This window comes from Ambystoma mexicanum, chromosome 2q (assembly GCF_040938575.1).
Source record: "Ambystoma mexicanum isolate Mex_15411 chromosome 2q, UKY_AmexF1_1, whole genome shotgun sequence".
In the NCBI taxonomy this organism is placed as follows: domain Eukaryota; kingdom Metazoa; phylum Chordata; class Amphibia; order Caudata; family Ambystomatidae; genus Ambystoma; species Ambystoma mexicanum.
Window position 1 is genome coordinate 959643177 of NC_090924.1, and position 15469 is coordinate 959658645.

At 48.5% G+C, this 15469-nt stretch overlaps 1 protein-coding gene across 2 annotated transcripts in view; it reads left to right on the forward strand.

Moving 5' to 3' along the window:
• The window catches only part of LOC138569869 (ATP-binding cassette sub-family B member 5-like), a 1230756-nt gene that overhangs the window by 692979 nt on the left and 522308 nt on the right, over positions 1-15469 (forward strand). For both annotated transcript variants that reach the window (XM_069648261.1, XM_069648260.1), the window contains 2 exons: positions 2801-2971; positions 5367-5528. In XM_069648261.1, coding sequence (XP_069504362.1) covers positions 2801-2971; positions 5367-5528 — 333 coding nt within the window. The remainder of the gene's footprint in view (positions 1-2800; positions 2972-5366; positions 5529-15469) is intronic.

A 15469-nucleotide genomic window follows, 5' to 3' on the forward strand; every position in this document is an offset into this window, starting at 1 on the left:
AATTTCCCAGGGCTACTATATCCTACACACACCACCCAACAACCCTCTACATTTGGCGACTCCTCCTTTGGAACTGCTCCTTCTAGAAAAGATTGCAGTTTTTCCTGAAGGGAGGGGTGGAGGTTGCTCCATTCTCTTTAGTTGAGAAATGGTGGCATTCACTTTACTTCTTCATCCCCCAAAAAAGATGCATGCATACCAACCCATCCATCAAATTACCTTGTTTCTTTCCCAACCCCCTTAATAGGGGATAAAAAGCATTAGACACACTAGAGGTACACAGGGCAGTCATGTTCTACCTTAATAAAACAAAACAAATGAGGAAAACAAGGCGATTCTTTGTTTCCTTCGCAACACATTCCAGAGGCGGATCTCGTTACGAAGGCCACTATATCAAGCTGGATTGTAATATTCATTCAACTATGTTACTGTTACTTGCCAGGAAATAAAAGACGAGAATTTACCCCCATGGGTCATTGCACACGCAGCACAGTGGCAACGTTTGTAGGATTGTAGGTCCCTGTACAACTAGGATAGGGATAGTATTAGAGGAACGCCCCTGTCGACACCCAGTTTTTCCAATTCGAAAAAGATGTGATACTCTGGGCCAACCACTAGATGGCGGACTATGCATAGCATGTGACTCTAAGCCGATTCAAGCTACAGAAAGATGATGATGGGTTAAGTAATGTTTTCATATTTGGCCAGTTTTCCTCTTTAGTTTTAAGCACTTGCCCCCCTGAGTTAATGTTCCCTTTGTAAGTCCCCAGTTTCTGCTATTGTTTTGTTGTATCCCTATGGAAGAACTAAAGACAAAGAGAAGATATACAAGTGTATAAGCAAAGTGTAATCAATAATGTAATGGAATAGGAATTTGCTGGCCAGTATCTGTAACTGAGAATATGGAACAATAACATGAATGCAATGAGCAGTTAACTGATCTAAATACACAAAATATTCTTGGTGCTAGATAAAAAGGCATCAGTGACCTCTGCCTGTGTTTCTTGCGTGCGCATTACAACGCATGTTGTCTGATTCATCGCACATGCACAATACAAAGCACGTTGTCCATTCTCCAGGAAACTATTTGTGTCAGGTAACACTTTCACCATGGACATCAGATATGATGCCTGGGCAGAAAGGCAGGCCCCATCTTAATTTTTCTCATTTGCCTGGGATACTGGTGCTTATGTTCCTGTTTTTTCTTCACATAATTTCATCCTCAGATCCTTGCTCCCCTGTGTGCTCTACTTCCTCCTGCTCCCCTTCTTTCTCTAGTCCACTGGCTGGTATTCAAGCCAGGATTCTAGTTTCCTTCATTAATTCTCCAGTCTCTTGTTCTTGTCAAGTTATCTGTGCCAATCACTTTCTGTGCTTCCGTTTCCCGTTCAGCACATACACATGGGTGGTGGTGTTGGGAGCCTGATCCATCTTCAACTCTGGTGTTTTTATTGCCAGCCACCTGCTATCTTCCAACTGTGCAACTATATTTCTAAAACAACACAGTGGTCAACCTAGAATGTAAGGACGACCAAGGGAACAGGTATGCATTGACCTGTACACTCCCTCCCCTTCAAAGAAAACAATAACAGAAGGCCATGTCTATCCTGGACCATACTCTTTACCACAGAATCTGTGATCAGACTTTTACCTGACTCCACCAACAAAAATGCCTTTCCTATTGAAGCATGTTCCTTAGTGTCTCATTCTCCCAAAACATGTTTTGTCCTTCACTACTGCAGTATCTTTTGACAATGACCCCCCGCCCCGCTTCTCCTGCTAACTCTGACAGAGGGCAACACTCATGTTCCCACAGCCCCATATGTCTGATGGAGTGGTGGGAGAATGTAGCGCAGCACATGACGAATCTCAGAATGTACACTGGCTCTTCCCATATGTACATTGTTTATGCCTGTCTGTGCGCTAGCATCTTGCAGCAATGATAGTGCAGGGAAGGGTTTGGCCAGAAAATTATAGCAAATGTGTAGTCAATAATTCTGTAGGCAAAATGTTTTAATATCACAAGAACACAAATAGGCCGCCACACCCTGTCCTCCCCAGAGAGCCTGAGTGGACTGACCTATTGTACTTCTCGATAAATCAGGAAAACAACCAAAAACATCCTGGCAATTGAATACAGGAGGGATATCACAGCACAGTGAGGTTGCATTTCCTCACGCAGTGAGGAACAGTGTTCACCAGGAACTGCAGCGTTTATTATAGTATTAGTTATTCAATAAAAACGTTTCCTCTTTAAGAAAAACAAACATTCATTATGAACACTGTTTGGGCTCTTTGTTGAAAACGTTTGATGGGAAGTCAAACATGTTTATCTATATCTAGGCATCGATGCTCATAATTCCTCTTAACCTTAACTTTGCCTTCCGCTAGTCTATAAATATAGCATTTATTTCACATTGACGTATCAGTGCACTAGAACTTGCAACTAGATATTTCTTCTAAATGCTTTTGACCAGAAAACCGTAAGAACAGCTCAGAAAATAAAATAAAATTAGAAGCCTGTGTGCCACCCAAACATGAACCAACTGCTATTGTAGCCTGTAACATTACTATGCGTTGACTACCAATTAGTAACTTCAACAAACACCTAACTACTTAGTTCAGAAGACGCAAGCTGCTGCTGGATGGGAACGCACGTGTTTGGGGAGGAGAAGGCCACTTTATTAAAAGCAGCAATTATTTGACCCAAGCTCCGAGACATTTCTGTAACTGAGGTCTGTAAAAAAATTGGTTATTTCACAGAAGCAATTTTCCCCACTTTTGTTTTACTTTCCTATAGAAATTTGACACCCTGGTGGGAGAAAGAGGTGCCCAGCTGAGCGGAGGCCAGAAGCAGAGAATAGCCATTGCACGGGCATTGGTCCGTAATCCGAAAATTTTGTTGCTGGATGAAGCCACGTCTGCTCTTGATACCGAAAGTGAATCAGTAGTTCAAGCAGCACTCGAAAAGGTACTGACATCCTTGTTTCGCCTATGGGAATCAGATAGCAGAGATGCTATAATCCGTATTGATAGCAGGGTGCCTTTACTCTCCTGGACCATAGTTTTTCGCAAACCTCCCTCTGTTGTTTTTCAAACAAATTGTTCTCCTTAGTCTTGTAGTGTACCTAGGCAAACAGAGGATGATATTTTTGTTCAGAACAGTGTTGGCTATTTATTGGTGCAGTCTTAACATAGATATCTGTTTGCATACTCAAAATCTATAGCTACCTGTGAATATGTTTTCACATTTACATATTTGCCTAGCATGTTCTTGTATTTGTCCCTTAGAAAGCTTTACATGATGCTATCTCTGTAAGTGACAAATGCAAGAACATGGTGAGCAAATATGTAAACAAATGTGAAAACATATTCACATGTAGCTATAGATTTTGAGTATGCAAAGCCCAAATGGTACTGTAATGTTATTTTCAATGCATCAATTCTGATACAGCAAATATGTGTATTTCCATAATGGCGCTGGCCTGCAAAGGCACTACTGTCAAATGGTCACTTTTCTTTTGGAAAATATTTATCAACCCATTTACCATAGGGAACCAAGTTCAAGCCAATTGTTTCTGTATTGAAAGGAATACATATATTTGTGAGTCTGAGACCGTGATCCCTTTAATTTGCTGAAAGAGGGAACGTCCGGAACACAGTCTGTGTGTTTCTGAAACAGAGTATATATATCGTCTCTCTCCCTCACATAGAAACAGGCCATTGGGATAATTCCCCTGCTCTATTAACTGTGAAAATACTATAGCTGCACCCATTTTTAATGTTTGCAGTCACCACCAGCACTAAAACGAGACAACACAGGTGAGCCATTTTGAAGAAACTGTAATGGGGCAGTCAGTCCATATGAAAGTTTGATCCACAACAAATATCTGCTCCAGCACCACAGACAAACATCGCAGGAAAATGGCCATTTCCTTAAGTGGCTGACCTCCCGTTTCTGTATCACTTTTTGTTCTACCACCAATGTTGGACATTAATACGGATTGGCAATTCCACCCTTGGACCTGGTGTTTTTCGTTTACATATCCGATCCAAACCTGTGTATGTGCGGATGTGCGTTTGCTCATCCTATCTGTTTCTGCCTTCCTCTAAATAGTCTCCAACTAGTCCCTATTGGGCCAGGGAAGGCTTTAAGGAAAACCAGCTATTTAGAAATATGTAGCTTCTGGTTGAACATTTAAATACTTAGCACCCACAGCACCACTGTACCTTTTGATGGCTACTTGTGTACTTCTCCTAGGGGTTTTCAGTCAGTCAAACAGCTGCAGCGTGACTGGGCACCACTGAGGCATATCCTGGCATTCCTTACCTCTTTATAACCACATACTAATCTGAACCAGCAGCCAAATCTCTGCACCAAGAGGCACGTAAAGCAGGATGTACAGGATCTTTGTTCAGAAAATCAGTAAAAAGAGTGTCAGCTCCTCCTCCCAAAGGGGTGATATTAAATTGAGCAATTAAATCTTTGTACTAGTATTCCCGTATGAAAACGTGCATTATTCAACATCTTTCAAAGAGCTACGGCCCCTCTTCTAACACAAACAGCACTTTCTTCAAGCAAAACATATCTACAGGAAGAGGAGGAAGGGCTGTGCCTGAATCTTCTGCCAACAATCCTTTTCTATCAGCTATCCATTCCACAATTCTTTTTCCTGCTGTCAATTTAAAGTTATTCTAAACCTCAGCCTTTGTGGAGGTTCAAATGGGCTCCTGGTATTTGTGAAACTCTATGCCATTTGTGGGATGCTATCTCTTAAAGGAGGAAGCCACTGCCTGCATCCCGCAGGTACACTTTTGGCAAGGTCATTAAATAGAATGTATGCACACATGGGAATAAAACAATGCATTATTCCAGCATCGTTCCACTTTAAATTGAGGCAGCCTTTTTTGTGTTTGATTTACCCCTACAACCTCTCCAAACCAGTACCTCAAAAAGTAGGAGTTATTAAAAATAAAATAAAATAAAAAATAATGTACACATTCAAACATGTCATGAAAAGGGTACACCCTTGTAAATGAGTACTCTATGAACACCAATTCGTTAAATGATTTGACAGTGAAATGCAACTTGAGAAATGCGGCTCCCCAGTGTACATGGGCAGAGTGTTCTTAAATTGGGGGAGATAATTTACCATTCTATAGCTTCTGTCTATTTGCAATACCATATATACCTTGTAAAATCCAATTGTGTTTCTTTCTCTGGAACAGACCAAGAACATTGCCTTGTTATGTGAACTATATCACACCCTACTTCTAAATCACAACTGTTATTTAGACAAACATAAAGGAAATCTGTAGTTTGTTTGTTTTGTTGACCTTCAATTTACCTACCAATTCCATTTTAGGCAAGTAAAGGACGTACTACTATAGTAATAGCTCATCGGCTCACTACAGTTTGGAATGCCGATCTCATAGTGGCAATTGATGATGGGGCAGTGGTTGAAAAAGGAACACATTCTGAATTAATGGAGAAAAAGGGCTTGTACTATTCACTCGCAACAGCCCAGGTATGTTTTGTTCAATTTGATTGCTTCCGATATGCAAATTTGTTTGTGCATCTTTTGAACTGCTTGTAAAATGTGACCTTACAATTCTTTGTTGGCAACACTGAAACAAACTAGTGTTAAGGTATGAAAGTAAAGGCAACCATTTTCAGGATAATAAAACATTGGTTCGTTGTGTGATGAACCATTGATAATTTCAAATTGCACTGAATATATTAACATAGTATCCAAAATCTCCAGGTTCCTCCGGGAAAATTAGGCAACATTTTACCTGACCAGCTGGAATGATTTTGTAGTTAATAATCCGTTGTTAGATAAAAATGCATTTAAATATGTTTATTTTACTGACAGCATCCATCTAATCTAATGATCAGCTGTTTAAAAAAAGTCAGATTTCAATATTTCGAGATGCAGCAAAGTACAGGACACAGAACCGCATAGACCAAAAGTCAACGCATTATTATTCTTGAAGAGAATACGATGTAGGCTTTTATAAGTGGACATTACTAAGATTTAAGCTTTTATTATATAAGTGGGGGTAACATACTTTTCTGGTCAAGACTTTGACCAACAATTTAAAGCCAAGGTGTAATGTCACTTTTCCTGTAGTGAATGCCAAAAAAGGGGAGTAAGTGTAACAGAGCCTACTGGGTGGGTTTCTTCAATAGGCATACTTTTGGATAAGTTTCACTTAGAACCATGGTCCTCTGATTTTATGACTCTCCACCATCATACAAATCTGTGTTCTTGGTGGCAAATAGCTTTAGTACAATCTCTAGGATTTATAGTGCCCACCACCTTTTTATTTGGCTTTGCTCTATAGTCTTTCTTGGCTTTTATCAAGATGTCCTGTTGGTTTTCCTTGACTTGATGGATACCTGACACAACCACCCCTGGTGCCATGAATTATCTGCACAGAGGGTGAGTGTCAGACTCTTTTGCAGGTTTTGGACCCTGAGGCCATCTCTCCTTCTCTATTTGCTTACATCCTCCGCCTCCCTCTCTCTCCTCTTTCCCTTCTCACGGCACCACCACGCTGTAACTTGCACCTCGCTTTCCGTACTCCGGACTTCCACACCTCACATCAGACTCGCTCTCCTTTTATCACTGTGTGGTATTGGGCCCGGGCAGTTTAACTGCTAAAGTGTGTTCAGGTGTAAGATCTGTACAGGCTGTTTAGTGATTGGGTGCTGGTTGTGTGTACTACAGATTTGCAAGGTTCTAGTACCAGGTTAGTGGTCTGTGCTGCAACTCTGCTAGCTGATGTGATGATACATCCATCCGCCATCTTTGATTTATTTCTTCATTGAGCTCATGTGACAGGGTTGTGAGGTCCAGTGTCTCATGCATTATATCATTGCGTAAGGTTTTAGATTTTTTTACATTTGTGGGTCCTGGCAATTGGGAGTGAGCAAGCCCCACAAGCCTCTGGCCGAGCAGCTCTCCCAAACATCTGTAACCAGTTCTCCCTATTTGTCTTATGGAGTACTATTGAACCAGTTCTCCCTATTTGTCTTATGGAGTTTGCGGACACTCACTGTGTTGGCTCTGTGAACTGTGCAGTCCTTTGACCATCTGCCATTTTGTTCCTCCTGACATTACTTCATCACATGCTGCTAAAGGGTTTTGGGGACAAAAGGGATGGGTAAACATGCAATGCAATGAATGGACTGTGAAGACTGTTGGAACCACAGTTTACTTACTCTGGGGACTGCATCATAGAGTGTCTGTCAGTTCCTTGTCCCCAGGGTCGCCCAGTCCCATTCTCTAGCTGCACACAGGCGACTATGGTGTAGTACCATTTACTGGAATTAGGGGCAAATACAACACGATGAGTATTCTTATATGGGGAGGGGATTTGTCTCTCCAGCAAGAACATGTTTTCTTACTGTGTTATTATTTTACTGGCATTAAGGCAAAGTTAATAGTAGTATGCTATTATGTTGGGATTCTGGTATACATTGGTATACATTTGCAGAGCCAGCATGAACTTGTTTTGGTATAGTATCATTACTTACCGTGTGGGCAAAGCAAACATGAGCATTTTCTTATCTGAGAATACTGGCATATATAGGTGCACCAGAATAGACATGTTTGGGCACAATCAGTATGAAAATGTTTTTTACACTTGCAGAACACATTGAAGATGCATTGGAAAATGCTCATCTGCATTGTTGGTGACTTGTCATATAATGGACTTTTTTCATGTCCTAGCCTACAAAACAGATTAAAATGTTTTCAAGAAAGTGGACTGTAAAATTCACGATTTTAACCCATTATTTCAAAATAATTCCCAGGGGGACAATCCATCCGAATCGCCCTTGATTGTTTTGCATTGCCTCGCTATGCTCAGTTGCTCATGCCCAATCGGCAGGGGGCAGTACAAGCAGGCCTCCCTTAGGGTGGTCCCTACTACATTAGCTCCAGACCCCACTTGTTACACAATCTTGTCTACACCTCTGGGCATAGCACCTGCAGCTTCAGCGTCAGCATTGGCAGAGCCATCAGGGCCCACCGCCCTCGGACAAACCAGCAAGGACCCTGCCTGGGACCACGGCCATACACCTTTAGGCTCGCCCATGGCTCCCCTGTGGGGAAACCCATCGCTGTGCTGAACCGATGTGCGTCACTTGGTGCAAGCTCCCTCTTCTGAGACTGCTCAGGAATTGTGAGAAACCTAAAGGAGTGTCACTAGCTAGTTCCCGGGGATCTGGCATCCAGGTGGCCAGGACACAGCCATCGCTATTGGAACTAGTTCCTAGGGGTGGACCAGTAGAGGAGGATCACCTGGATGAGGGATCTTCAGGGAGTGGAAGTGGGACACCGAAGTGTGAGACGCAGTATCCCCCTACCATGTAACACCCTTTCACCATCCTACCAGGTAGGATACGTAGCAGCTCATCCCCCCACCCCTTTCCCTCCATGAACACTTTCTCAGGGACAGTTCATCGTAAGCGACAATGGACTAACACCAGAACCGTATACCTGACATGTCCCAACACCATGTCAGACAAGGTCAGGCAATTACTGATCATAACACACAACTGATTTCCATCATACTTCCCCACACGGATAAAAGGCAGAGCACGAAAGCACACTCTGAGGGACGAAAAGCACACGAGGAAGCAGCAGTTCCAAGATGGCAGTTTAACACAAGAAGAAAGGCGGCGAGACCGGAGAGGGTTGCAAGGAGGGAAGTACCCTTGACCTCTAGAAACTGTTATTTCTGCAAGCCTTGGAAAGTGAGAAGCCTAAGACCGGGAACTGAAGCTCAACAATCCTACGCTGTGCATCAAAGGTGTCTGGGGTGCCCCTGTGGCGATAACCCAGGCCGGGAAGAGCGATTGCCTCTGTGGTACTGTCCTTTGCTCCTGCAGGAAAGCTGCACCAGTAAAAGCAGCACAGCCGGTGAGTCGGAGAAACTGATACAAAATCAGCTTGTGCTTGTACCAAGGTTGCAAGCGGCAACATTGTATGAAGAAATCCACAAAGGACAGTGGTTGACGCAAATGTAAGGAGAGGCGTGAACAAGTGGAAATTAAAGGAGAGAATGTACTTTGAAAAAGCCAAATAAAATACAGTGGACAGAGAGGCCCCGCGCCACGTGGATGCTTTTTCGAAGGTCTCTGTTAGGTATCCAACTGAATGGCGACTGCATTGTAAAAAAGGAACTTTGTATCAAAGTGGTCCTGCGACTAGTCAAGCTAAACCCTTTGCACATTCTAAAGTCTTCGATAAGTTTAAAGTGAACTACAATTGGTCTGGGCCTGGCTGAGGGAGATTAATTAAAAGTGGAAAAGGGATTTGAGCCCGCCTAAGGGGGATACGCGGTGAACCGTGAGTCATCCGAGAAGAAATATTTTTGGGACCTTAAAATAAAGGGATATGTGCCTGGAAGAGGGGGATCCACAATGATAGAAAAGGGATCTGAGACCGGCCGAGGGGGATCGAGGAAGAGACACCCGAATCACATAATTTTAAGAAGAAAAGAACATTCTGTTTTTGTTTTATATATCAGGCCCTCTGAATCAAGAGACTTTGATGAGGGAAGAGACTTGGGCACAAAGGCCCCGATGCCGGAAATGGAACTGTATCCTCGTGTCGAGGAAGCCAGAATGTGTGCTTGCCCCATGCTGAAAACATGAGGCCAACAGCCCAACATCCTGACTTATCATTTTGTAAGCACTTCTTCTTTTACATGAACATTCCCCCACATTATTTGTAAATTAGCGGTAAGTATTGGCAATAGGTTTTTTAGTATAGGCTCTTTTATTTTGACAAGACTCCACTAGGACTGCATTATTACTATTTGATGGTCGTAGCTTGCTCCCATCTGTGGATTTAGATTTAAATAGGCATTTCTCCAGCATGGGGTCTGGCATGGATTCACATGCTCATGAATATTCCCCGTCGTCAGGCTGGGAATCCTCGGTAAAGAAAAATCAGTATCAGTTTTGTTTCTGATCTGTCTTTCGTAGTAGTAACCAATCACTGATCTCTGCGTCATACTGACCACAGCCAATGACTGCCCTCTCCCTAAGCCCCGCCTCTGGCAGCCATCTTCAGATTTTTACCGCACGTTCAAGTGTTGGGATCCTCGTGCTATTGCTCTCGAGCGTTAGTGCTTTTTTCGCGCTTTTTCTTAGGAAAATGTTCTCTTTTTTGGTCAAAAGAGCCTCAAGCTCCACCGTTTCTTTATCCGATCAACGGGGACCCGTGTCGGATTCTTCTACGCCCCTCCCTTTGCCTTTACTGCCTGCATGAAGACAAGACGCACGTGGAGAAGGACTGTGCGTTTTGCGGCAATATGTCGGAGCGGACCATGAAGGACCGCCATCAGTGTCTCGCCAACTGGCTGGAAGGAAAGAGCCCCTCAGGCGAGAAGAAGAAGAAGAAGTCCGAGCGGTCTTCTAAGACCTTTGAGGGCGCCCCGGCGATGGGGGTCCAACAGAAGGCCAAGCACCGCAAGTCCGCTGGCACCGGGAGCGCCGAACGGTCGCGCTCTACGGGCACCAGGCAGGGCGCATCCTCCCCGGCGCCATGAACCACGAGCCAACGCTCTGGCTCGGGTAAGAGAAAGGCCGAGCACCCGGCGAAGCTCCTGGAGAGACCCCGGTCGTGCTCGAAGGCCCCATCGGAGGGGGAGCGAGGTGGTGACCCTCCCCCCAAGGAGAAGGCGGTGAGCGCACCTAAGGTGGTGAAAGCCTTGATCCATCCGGCCAAGGCCTCTATCGAGACAGTCGCGGCGGCCCTGGCTCAGCCTGTGGAGGCTACACCAGTGGTGGCGACCTCGGGGCCCAGAATCTCCCTGCCACCGCGGAGGGAGTCCTCTTTCATGCCCATCGACAGGACCCCCATGAAACCTCCGACGGAGAAGAAAAAGGGGGGGCAGGAGGTCGTCGTGGATTTGGCTTCAACCTCTGAGGAGGAGCTGATCGAAGTCTTAGGCCACGGCGCTGGCGTGGAGGAAGACCATCCTGTCGGGAGGGACCCCGACGTGGGAGACGACGAGAACGTCGAGGGTGCCGACGGGGCTCCTGATCGCCCGTCGGAACCCCCTCAACCAGTGCCGCAAGACAACTCGGCGGCCATTTTGTTGGCTATACAGTCCTTATGCTCGGAGATAAGGACGAGACTGCCGTTACCACCAACGGAGGAACCGCTCCCGACGGGGGACCCGGACCCAGGCCCTTCTGGGAGCCCTCCTCTTAAGAGAAGAAGGATTCATCCTCCACCTCCTTTTCAACCTTCGCGCCCTGCTCAGCCCTCCTCCCCGTCCACGACATGTGGGGATGATACGGGGACTGACACGGCCGCGACGGGTACTGACGACGAGGTTTACGACGAGGATCTCCCGTCGTCACCTCCCACCCGGGCTTCCCCGCCCGACGAGATTGGATCGTTTCACGCTATGATCGCCATGGCATCCGAGCTTTTCCAGCTCTGCCCGGAAGAGAAGAAGAAGGAAGGTTTCCTTTATCAACGGCGCGAGACCAAGAGGAAGACGGTCCTCGCTGTACCTCTACTGGACGATATCTGGGATGAGGGTCTCGCCCTCCTCAAGAACCCATCCACAACGCCGGCTAGAAGGGATCGGTACGAGAAGAAGTACCGGGTCCCGGACGCGGCCCCCTTGTGCCTTCGGGCACAGCCGACCCGGACTCGGTCGTCTCCGCGGCGGCCAGGAAGAAAGCGGGGGGGGCGCGGCCTCTACGTCAACCTCCCCGCCGGACGGCGAGGGAAAGAAATTGGACACGATGGGACGCAGAGTCATCTCATCGGCAGCGACGACGATTAAGGCTGCCAACGCCTTGGCTATCGTAGCCCGCTACGGCAGGGAGTTGTGGTACAAACTCGCCCCCCTGCTGGACTTCCTACCAGACGACAAGAGGGCGGAGGCCCTAGAGATCTTGCAGGAAGGAGAAGTGGCGTCGGACCACGCCATTACGATAGCGACGGACATCACGGACACTGGATTTCGCCAGTTCGGCTACGGCGTGTGCCTTAGGCGGTGTGGATGGCTCAAGGCTACTGACTTCCGTCAGGACGTGCAGACCAGAGTCTTGGACATGCCGTTCGACGGGAGCAACCTGTTTGGGAAAACAGTGGACGATTCCCTACAGGCCATCAAGGCGGACACGGAGACGGCCCGGGCTCTTGGTGTTCTCCAGCAACGACGGCTGCCCTTTCGGAGCGGCAGAGGCAAACAGGGTGCCTCCAAAGGTTCCAGCGGCGGATTTCCCACCTATCTTCAAGCAGCCCGTTCGTCATCACAGGAAGCCTACAGGGGACGAGGCAAGTCGGGCGGACCCTGCCGTCGTCGCCAAGGAGGACAAGGCGGCAAAGCCTCGTCGAAGCAGGACTGAACTGGCCGTGGGGTCGGGCCCCCACCGAAGCACCCCGGTGGGAGGCCGGCTGGCGAGCTTCGTCAGCGTGTGGGAGTCCATCTCCACCGACCGTTGGGTGCTGGACGCCCTGGCTCAGGGTCACGCGCTCGAGTTTCTAAAGAGGTGCCCGCGTGTCCTCCCTGTGGCCAGGAAGGAACATCACGTCCCTCAACTTCTCTTGGAGGTAAGGGCGATGCTCAGGAAGGGCGCCATCGAGCTCGTCCCAAAGAGGCTTCAGGGCTCCGGAGTTTACTCAAGATACTTCCTCGTGAAGAAGAAGACGGGAGGATGGCGTCCCATCCTGGACCTACGACGACTGAACAAATTCATCAAGGCACAGAAGTTCAGGATGGTCACCCTCCAACACGTCCTGGGTCAACTGGAGGAGGGCGATTTCCTGTCGTCGTTGGATTTGGAGGATGCCTACTTCCATATCCCCATCCTAAAGGGACACCGAAAGTTTTTCAGATTCGTGGTCCAAGGGCGTCACTACCAGTTCAAAGCCCTTCCCTTCGGATTGAGGTCGGCACCCAGGGTGTTCACCAAGTGCCTTGCACCGGTGGCGGCGCGGCTGCGCCTAGAGGGGATCCACGTCTACCCCTACCTGGACGACTGGCTCATCCGAGCGAAGACGAAGGAGCTTGCCGTGGAGCACACGGCAAGGACCGTCCAACTACTTACGGACCAGGGATTCTCCATAAACTACGCCAAGTCCCACCTGGTGCCCGCGCAAGACGCACAGTTTCTGGGAGCGAAGCTCGACACAGTGTCGCTTCTGCCCTCTCTGTCGGAGGAAAGGACGAGGGTCATCTTGGGCAAGGTGCAGCGGATGCTGGTTGCGGACGCGGCCAGGGTGAGGTCCATCAAGTCCCTCCTCGGAATGATGTCTTCTTGCATTTATCTCATCCGCCTGTGCAGGTTCTGGATGCGCCCATTGCAGGAGTTCCGGGACGCGCGCTGGATCCAGACGACGGGCAGCTTCGAGGAGAGGATCACACTCGACGAGAGTTTCCGACGAGCGATCCGGTGGTGGGGCACCCGCGCGCATCTGACGGCGGGCATGGACTTCCAGACCCCCGGCCACCAGGAGACAGTGACCACGGATGCCTCCCTGGAAGGGTGGGGAGCGCACACCGAAAATCTGCACGCGAGAGGCCTTTGGCTTCCGACGGAGAAGTCCCTCCATATCAACGTCCTGGAGCTCCGTGCAGTGTTTTGGGCCCTCAGGTCCTTTCTTCCGTCCCTCAAGGGCAAGGTGGTGAGGATCTTCACCGACAACACCACCACCATGTTCTACATCAGGAAGCAGGGCGGTACCAGATCCCCAGCCCTGTCCAAGGAGGCGCAGGATCTGTGGCATTGGGCCGTCGCCCAAGGGATGTTTCTGGTGCTGTTTCATCTGGCAGGAATAAAAAACACCATCGCCGACTCGCTCAGCAGAGAGCTGTGCTCGTGCCACGAGTGGGAACTACGACAGGATCTAGTGGACCGCCTCTTCTGACGGTGGGGCACACCCCAGATCGATCTGTTCGCGACGGCGACGAACTCCAAGTGCTGGAGGTTCGCCAGCAGGTTTCCCCAGCCGAGGAGCATGGGCGATGCTTTCTCGTTCCCCTGAGAGTGCCTGTTTCTATACGCGTTCCCTCCATTGCCGTTGCTGATCCGGCTCATCAACCAGCTCAAGAGGTCACGGTGGAGGATGATCCTCGTCGCACCTGCGTGGCCGAGGCAGATATGGTTCCCGGACCTTCTGGACTTGTCAGCGTCCCCGTCAATCAAGCTGCCAGTGGACGCGGATCTTCTCTCCAGGGAAGGAGGCGCCATCCTCCATCACGACCCGAAGTCGCTGAACTTGCAGGCCTGGCTCCTGCAGCGTTAGAGTTTGGAGGCTACGACATACCGGCCGACTGCAGAGAGGTTCTTGCAAAGGCCAGGGCTTCCTCAACTCTTAAATGCTATGGCCACAAATGGAAGAGGTTCTCTGTCTGGTGCCACGCACAGAAGATTAACCCTCTACGGATTACGGCTCCCCAGGTACTGCCGTACCTACTGACGCTGGCCAAGGCTGGACTGGTGCACGCGTCCATCAAGATTCATCTTGCTGCGATCTCCCGATACACCAGAACCACGGGGCGGACGTCTTTGTGGTCTCATCGTCTGGTGAAGGAATTCATGAAGGGACTGTTCAGATCGTTCCCGCCGGTGAAGGCTCCGGCGTGGGAGCTCAACGTGGTGCTGACCAAGCTCATGGGACCTCCGTTCGAGCCTCTGCACTCGGCTCCGTTGAAGTTCTTGTCGTGGAAAACAGCGTTTCTTGTGGCCATCACCTCCGCACAACGGGTGGGAGAGATCCAGGCCCTTTCCTGCAAGCCCCCGTACTTGACTTTTCATGACACGAGGGTAGTGCTCAGGACGCACCCCTCCTTCATGCCCAAGGTGCCGTCGGACTTCCACCTCAACGAACCCTTGGTGTTGCCTGTTTTCTTCCCGTCGCCTTCGTCGCCGGCTGAAAGGACTTTGCACTCGCTGGATGTGGCTAGAGCGCTGAAGTTCTTCGTGGACCGCACGAAGTGTTTTCGGAAGACGTCACAACTTTTTGTGAACTTTGGACCTGTCAATCAGGGGAAGGCTCTCTCGAAGGCCTCCATTTCCAGATGGCTCTCCGGCTGTATCATGTACTGTCATCGGTTGGCAAACCGACCGCTGCCTGGCCGTCCGAGAGCCCATTCCACCAGAGCGATCGCAGCTACCACGGCGTTCCTTTCTGGTGTGCCCTTGCTGGACATCTGCAGGGCTGCTACGTGGAGGTCGACGCACACCTTCACGAAATTCTACTGCATCAATCGGGATTCCAGGGAGGAGTCCAGGGTTGGCCAAGCAGTGCTGCGCAACCTGTTCGCCTAAGGTGAGCCTGGTGAGGAGGTAAGAATTGCTTAATGTTGAGTTTTGGATATAATGATTAATGTTGAGCCTTTGCCACCTCCCGTGGTTGTGCATGTGTCTACTGCTATGTATTCTTTTATTCATGAGCATGTGAATCCATGCCAGACCCCATGC